At 23.4% G+C, this 8157-nt stretch overlaps 1 protein-coding gene across 24 annotated transcripts in view; it reads right to left on the bottom strand.

Annotated features, from left to right (window-relative positions):
- Positions 1 to 1648: 1648 nt before the first annotated feature.
- Positions 1649 to 8157, bottom strand: part of Camkii (Calcium/calmodulin-dependent protein kinase II) — a 68260-nt gene continuing 61751 nt past the window's right edge. For 14 of the 24 annotated variants that reach the window (XM_074248407.1, XM_074248411.1, XM_074248412.1 and 11 more), the window contains 4 exons: positions 8031 to 8106; positions 7812 to 7906; positions 5694 to 5817; positions 1649 to 5621 (listed from right to left, as the gene is read on the bottom strand). In XM_074248407.1, coding sequence (XP_074104508.1) covers positions 5489 to 5621; positions 5694 to 5817; positions 7812 to 7906; positions 8031 to 8106 — 428 coding nt within the window. In that variant the 3' untranslated portion in view covers positions 1649 to 5488. The remainder of the gene's footprint in view (positions 5622 to 5693; positions 5818 to 7811; positions 7907 to 8030; positions 8107 to 8157) is intronic. The other 10 variants (XM_074248409.1, XM_074248416.1, XM_074248420.1 and 7 more) reach the window with 2 other exon arrangements.

The raw sequence follows: 8157 nt of genomic DNA, 5'->3' as shown, positions 1-8157 counted from the left end.
CTCCCCCCCCCTCCTCGCATAGAATATACTATTTCAACAAGAAAGTTTCTATGTAAAAAATTATAATTTCTTCGGCTAAAAAATAAAATTTTCAAAAAATTAATTTCTTATTACAACATTGCTCAATTCTTTCATAAGGAATTTTTTTTTTTCAGTGTAGCGTCTAAACTTTAAAATTTTGAAGAATGATGTTTACTTACTTTTAAAAAAATTGAACGTTAACAGCAAAACTTAAAAAAAATATAACTCTAAAGTGAACCGACGTTTTTAATTTTTTTTAAGTATTAAATTAGAACTAAAAAATGTTTTTCAAAAATTGCACTTACAGTTTATCAAGTTTTTTACAAATGAATTTTTTTTTATTATTTTGTAATAATTTTTTCAATAAAAAAAAAATTCTAAAAATATTTAGATATTGGCTACCTTAATTTTCATTAAAAAAATTACTATTTCCTCAAGATGTGAAAAATTAGTTAAATATAATTACTTCTGCAGCTTATTACGGTACGTTTTACGAATCTTTCAAAATTTCGCTTACCCATTTAACTGTAGACTCCAATGAAACTCATTGTCATCGTGAATCCAATGATAACAGAGGAATGGAAACATTTAAATTATACGTACAGGATGAATTAATTATTTTTTATTTTAATAGAGAATAATTTTTTTGAACACATAGTAAATGTAAAGAATATCATATCTTTTACAAAAGCTATTATTTTTCCATTTTAACAATATACAACTCAATTATTTAACAAAACAATTTTAAATTATATATAATGTATACATAATTCTTAAAAAGTATACATACATGGGATATGAAACTTTTAGGGACAATGATAGATATATTAATAATAATATTTGTTTTTAACTTTTTTGTAATAGTTTAATGAAGAAACATTCAAATAGAAATCGATTTAAATACAATTAAAACAGTGCTTTTAAATAAATATTCGCCATCAATTCAATGAATTAAAAATGGTATTGTGTATGTCCAAGAAAGTTATCGATTCGTTTAACTAAAGTACATAATTAACAAATTTATATCAATATTAATGAAGTTATGAATACATATTAGCTATAATATTTGTAAAATACCACATTTTAGACAATATTAACAACATGGTCTGATTTTATAGAATAATGTTATCATATAAGTTGTAGTAAGAAATAACTACGAATAAAAAAAAGACAATGTTTAAATATGCCTCATGACGGCCTTGAAATTCATTTAAAATTTATTAAATATTCAAATATTGGTACTAAATGTATGTTATTTATTTTTTCTTTCATTTTATTTACTAAACAATATAATTCGTGCGGCAATATAGTGTATACTTATAACAAGAATTCAAAATAATAATATAAGTTATTATTTATATAATTCCTATTATAAATATTATTTATTTATTTATATAATTTGTTTTTATATCATAGCATGTAGATAACATGAAAATGAATTATTTTGAAACAGTAAGAAAACAATGGTTACAATTAATTTTATACAACGATCACACTTTGAGAAGCAATATAATATATTAGAATTATTGTAGAAATAACTATATCTTATCAATTTATATATTTGTTGTTTTTTTTTCTTTTTTTTTTATTTATTTATTTATTTATTTTTTTTTTTTTTTCATTAATATATAGTATATCTGTAAGATAATAAATCATATATTTATCCGTAGCAACTTTGAATTATATATATATATGTATATTTATATATAGATGGCAAAGATGATTAAATTTTTTTAAATTACGACTTTATTCGTGACAGCTATGGAGAATGTACGAACGTGTAGAAATACCTAGTAATATTATTTTTATTATTATTATATTAGTAATGAAGTAAATTCGATAAAAATTTAGTAATGATTAATTTTAAAAATGGATGTTACTCTATATTCACTCATTTGCAAATTATAGATTCATTTTTATTTTTAAGAATTAATTTATTTTATTTTTCGAATATAATATTCGTGTATGCATATAGTATTAATCATATGAAATAGAGATCTGACAGAGAGTAGAACTTAAATGCTCATAAATGTATATACATATATACGATGTATATATATGAATTTTTTTTATTTTCAGTAGTTTATACCAGAGCTGATGAATATAGAAGGCTGGATTATATAAAATCGATATTTTTGATCAAATATACGTGACTTAAAATTTTTTTCTATGAAAAAGAAGACACCTGAAAAAAATTACTAGATTCAAGAATTTTAAAGCCGTTTTTCGATAAATTTACCAACTGTTATAGATTAATTGAGTTTATAAGACTAAATGGATTTTTTTACAAAATATAATTTAATCACTAATTGTTTTCAGTTCAAATTATTGATAAATAATCATTATAGCGGCCAGCAACAAGTTTTTAAAAGAAGAAATAATTTGGAACGATATTAAAAAAGAAGAATTTAATAAGAAGATATTTAAAAAGATAGAATAGAATGCTTTTAAATGATATTTTATTAAAATTTTTAAAATTTATTGTTTATTAAGCTTACCCCCGATAAAACTAAATATTGCAATTAATATCATAAATTTTATTATTATGCTTGAAACAATCTACTGAATGACGATGTAGCTAACAAATGTAGCGGTTATTTTAAAAAATTCTACGATAATTTTTAACGTTACAAAACTATTACAAAAAACCATTAACAATTATAAAATTCTGGGATGTAAATTTTTAAATATTCAACCATTTATAACAGCGCAAAATAAATGAATCTAGTGAATTTATTTTAATAATCTTTTTTACATGATTTTAAAAATATTGTCAGTATTATTTAATGACAAAATTTCATCGATTTTAATATTCACTCTCAATTATATTCATATACATATATATTTATATTATATTTCAATTATAGATAATAAAAATCTGAGAAATAAATTAATATAAATGTAGCTATAATTATTCTCTTTTTTATTATAATTATTAATTTAAATTTAAAGACTTACAACAACTCTCATCAGAAATTTATCTAAAGATAATGTCAAGATACGTCGTACTATTATAATGAAATCGCATTAATTATTTTTTGTTTTTATTTACGACCAAGCACAGACTGAAGAGTATTTTATTATATTATTTCTTAATATTTTTTAACGGCGATCGCACATTTACAGTTGATGTATAACATAATAATTATAATAACAATATAAATAATAAAAATTTCTAAAACAGCCCTTTTTAATTACAGCAATTGCAATTAATAAGTTTCAGTTATTCCTTAATATAACCAATGAAATAAATAAGAAAGGATAATATAGAAATAACAAAGAATCTTAAAAAAAAAAAAAAAAAAAAAAAAAAATATATATATATATGGAAGAAAGTTCTGTACAACGTTTTTAAATAACTTTGCCTCGCCTTAGAATAATTAATAACTACAATATCATTAGCAATACTTCTTTTAATTCAAACTAATATAAAATGAATATTTATTTTTATATTTATATTTATATGTAATTAATTACTTGAATTAATTATAATTATAAAATTCGTTACTTTAATCAATCGATTTGACAATTAATTTAATTACGGATCAGTGCATTATTCAGACGGGCAAAGGTGGACAGATCTAACAAGCCTGAACCTCTCTGAAAGGAACAGCGATGTGAGAAAAAAAAATAATTACATTATTATATTATCAATGAGCCAACGAACCCAACAGACAATCAAGGCTTGGTAGTAAAAGATAAAGACATATACATGTATACATATATCTATAACAATCAATCGTGCGTTATCAATTATCATTTTTATACTTCTTTCGCTTATGCATAATTAATTTATTTTTTTTCTCTAATAATGTTCAATATTATTAAGACATAATGAGATTAATTTTAGTTACTTAACATTATGATAAAAGACTTGGGCGCCAGTTAATACTATGTAATATTTTTATATCATATAAATAACATAATATTTATTAAATTTTTTAAAATTGATTTGGAAAGACGTGCGCACATGAGTGATAATATATTTACGAGTTTTAAACGATTAATAACAAGCTTAGAAGTACATATATTTAATAATAATAATAATTTTTTTGCGTTTTTTTAAAAGTATTCAAGTTTTACAAAGTAAATAATGGTTGATATTCTTGTTTAATTAATAAAGATTATTGGGAGTCGATCAGGCATTCGATTAGTAATTCAAAAGTCGATATGTTCGACTTATTTAAATACAAATAATAAATCAAGTTTTATCGCACATTTCATTAGGTCCCGGTCCACGTGATTGTTTCGTTCGGTATGTTGATTTTTCATCGAATTTAAGTATACAATTACATCTTTACTTTTCACGCTAGCAAACTACTTGCAGTTTTTAGATTAGATTTGCGCAAGTATTTTACTAGCGTAGTCAGGAGCAGTAATATAATTAAAGCTCCTTTAATAGCATAATCATAAAATTGTTTTTTACAATTTTTTTTTTTATTTCTTCCTTCACTTATTTTATCGATCGCAGTCTTGACGAGAGTCACTTATCAGGTATAAGACTCTGGGCAAAGTGTTTTCAGGTTTTAATATCTCATTTTGTTTTAGTTATTTATCATTAATTATTTTTTTCGTTTTATGTTTTTATATAAGGGTCGTAGCTACATGGCACGTTGGTCGATATCAAGGCTCGATCGGGCCGAAAGTGTTACTTTTTTTTTTTTTTTTTTTAATTATTATTATTATTATTTTTTTGTTGCGACTCCCTAATTAAATTTGTTACTCTAACTAATAAAAAATATTAAGCAGACTTCGTTAATACTCGAGTCTTATCGACGATAATTATAATGCATATTATTCGAAAAACGTCTAAGATTAGTACAGAGAGGTGCATTAGTTAGTTTTTATTGAGCTATAAAGATTTTTAGAGCATACTTTTTCTTCTATGTACAAAAATGTACTCAAGAAAAAAAAAATTATTTAATACCATTTCTGCACTAATCTGTCTTCAAATATGCGTTATATCAATATTAATATTTCTCTGCTCAGTACTTTCCATTTTTTCTCTGCTATTATTCATTTTATTATTTCATTAATTTTTTCCCTTGTTTATTATTCTTTTCTCATTCATTATTTATAGTTGGCTTTTATTATTCAGTAAATATAGAGATAAGACTTGTTAACAAGATTACCGTCTTATTGAAAACATTCATAGAGTTGAGCTTCAATGTGCCCACATTTTAAAACTATACAGAAGAAAAATTATGACACAATGTCGTTAAAATTTTTTTTCTTTTTTATTAATTATTTATTCACAATCAGTAAATTATCTCTCGCTCTCTCTCTTTCACTCAATCTTCCGCTCTCTGTTTTTTTTCTTCTAGAAGTTTATAATATTATCGGCATAAGTGACACAGCACACTAATTATTTTTAAGTACTCATCGAGATCTAATTTTAATGAATGCTTTATCAATAAAAAGTATATATTATGCATATTATTATATGTATTAATTTATACCAAATCTTTTATTTATGATTGCAAGAGAAAGGTGATGGCCCAGTCACTGCACTTCGATGGAAGTGCACATTCTGCCATTTGTTGTCCTTTTTCTGCCATACACGACTCTCCTCGCTTTGCTGAGTATGCGCTACCCCTTGCCTGAATTAAATAATTATTATTTTATTGAATTATTCATTGGCTGTACTTTAATTAATAACTAAATAAACTTACTTGTCTACGAATTGAGTAAGTCTAACATAAGCGATGCAAGCTGCATCTTCACCAAGTAAATGCACATGAGGGTTAAGAATTGTTGTGTTGACGGCCTTGCAACTAGAATTCTTCCCCAGGACTGCTTGAGTTTTAAATTTAATTGTTACACGAAGATTACAAAGACATGGTAAGAGTTCAAGAACCCTTTGTTTAAAGTTTCATTGAGACACAGCGATTCATTATTTTTTGAAGTCAGCAATTTATAATAACATAATAAATTTAAAAAAAAAAAAAGCAAAATGTAACTTAAAATATTTTATGGAGAGATTAAGAAAATAAATATCAAGCTTCTATTTTTTAAATATAGTTTAGGGTAAATACCTGATTACCAGCTTTCTGTACTTGTAAATAGTATTGATTAAAGAAATAAAAAAAGTTACATGCTGAGAATTATATAATTGGCTCAGTATAAATTTTTATAATTATAGAGATTTATATTTGAGGTCTAAACTACTGTGTAAAAGTAATTAAATTAAATGGAGAAAATATTTAAATGTACAGACAAATTGAACTTACGTAAAACTGTAATAACTAAAAAAAAAAAAACAATTAATTTTATCATGTTCAATCAGAAAAAGAAATATTGCCATTGATGTATAATTTACTATTATTTTTTTTTTTTTTTTACTATAAATATCTTATTAAAAAAGTTTGTGCAGGAAAATTGTAAACAAATAGTAAAGTTTTATATTTTTTATACTTTATTTTTTAAAAATTTTTTTTTAGTCGACATTGGCACTAGGTGGATGCTAAAAATAAAAAATCTAAAATAACTTTTTTTTTTTGATAATCATAAAGATTTTTTTACTAAAAAAAACTCAGTCATTTTTCGATGCCATTAAAATCATAAGTAATGTAAGGTTTTTTATTATTCATTTTCAATACATCTGCATTAATAATTTTAATTTCTGGCTCAGGATAATGAGGAAAATTTTTTTCTATAAAAATAAAGCGAACAGAGTGAATTAATTAATTAATGAATAAAAACTACAAATTAATTTTGATATTCAAATTATAAATTTGAGGAACAATGCCATTCTATAATGTCAACCTCTATATACTATAAAAATATTGTAATTGTGGAAAAAGTTATTACGATTTTTCATTTCCTCGGAAACTAATTTCAATATAAATTTGTAACTTTATGACCTCTATGTTTTAATAGTTTCAACATATCTAGAATATATGACTAAAATATATCTCAAGAGATTATCCGTGTGCCCTTCATTTTTTTTTTTTTTTTTGTTAATACGAACTGAAATTTTAATTATTCCAGAGTTGGTAGAAAAAATTTTGAAATGTTGAAAACAATAATTAATAAGATTAAATTTTTTAAAGTTGCTAGAAACCAGGTATTTATATAAACCCAATTAAATAGTGAATTCAATTTGATCTGAAGTAATAAAGAGTAAAAAATAGCGGTGTGCAAATACTCAAATTTGATATTTCGGATAAATCACAACTTTTTTAATTTTACAAAAATTCATTTTTATTATAAATGTATTTGTTGATTATTGAAAAAAAAAAAATTAATTAAAAATAATTCATTTTTATCCATGTATCTGCTTTAAAGCAATTTCACTACTGTGAAATTTTAAAAATAAACAACAAAAAAATCACTTACACTTCGTTTCATATCATGCGCATCAAAATAACTATATTGTTAAAATTTAATCAATTTGTTTCCTTTGATGTCTATACAATTAAAAAACTTTAAGAAATAAATTTTGTTGATCAGCAGAAATATGTATAATAAAATTTCTTTTTGAGTATATTAAAAAAATTAAAATTCATTCAGTAAAAAATTTTGCATCAATGCATCAAAAAATTTTGTGTTGAAAATTTTTATGTTAAATATTTAACACAAAATTTTTTGACGCAATGACGCAAAATTTTTTACTGTGTATGACAAAGTTGCAATTTATGCGAAAACCTAAAACTTCTCGATGTCAAACACGTATTTTGAATTTAAGAGTGAAAAAAAAACATTTGAAAAAATAATAAACCCAAGAATATCTGTGCAGAATAGTTTTAAATTTAAATAACTAAATAGTGACGCAAACTAGGCATAATTACCATTATCAAAGTAAAATTTGTGAAAGTCCATTCCTTCGACTAAATTACCTAAAGCCTCTGGTTCAAATGCAGTCAAATGTGGATCACAGATTTTCCTAGAGAAATGATCACCACAAGAGATTTCATGAATTAAAAAATTGTCAACAATTTAATTAATAATACATAGTAAAAATATCAAATCAAAGTTGTTAATGTTGAATCTTGATAGATTAGACTTACGTGTAACCCTCGAAGTCACCGGTGTTAATACTTTCAATGAGCTGCTCAGTCATCTTGATAATCTCCTGCCGGCGAGCTGCAATCGTCAATATTCACGGTCAGTAACAACAATATGTCATTTAAATAC

The sequence above is a fragment of the Cotesia typhae genome, unplaced genomic scaffold, assembly GCF_013202065.1.
Source record: "Cotesia typhae breed Kobodo isofemale line unplaced genomic scaffold, CoteBio_Ctyphae contig_5, whole genome shotgun sequence".
NCBI classification, from domain to species: Eukaryota; Metazoa; Arthropoda; class Insecta; order Hymenoptera; family Braconidae; genus Cotesia; species Cotesia typhae.
The sequence above is the reverse complement of the archived record's forward strand: the minus strand, read 5'-3'. Positions and strand labels throughout refer to the sequence as shown.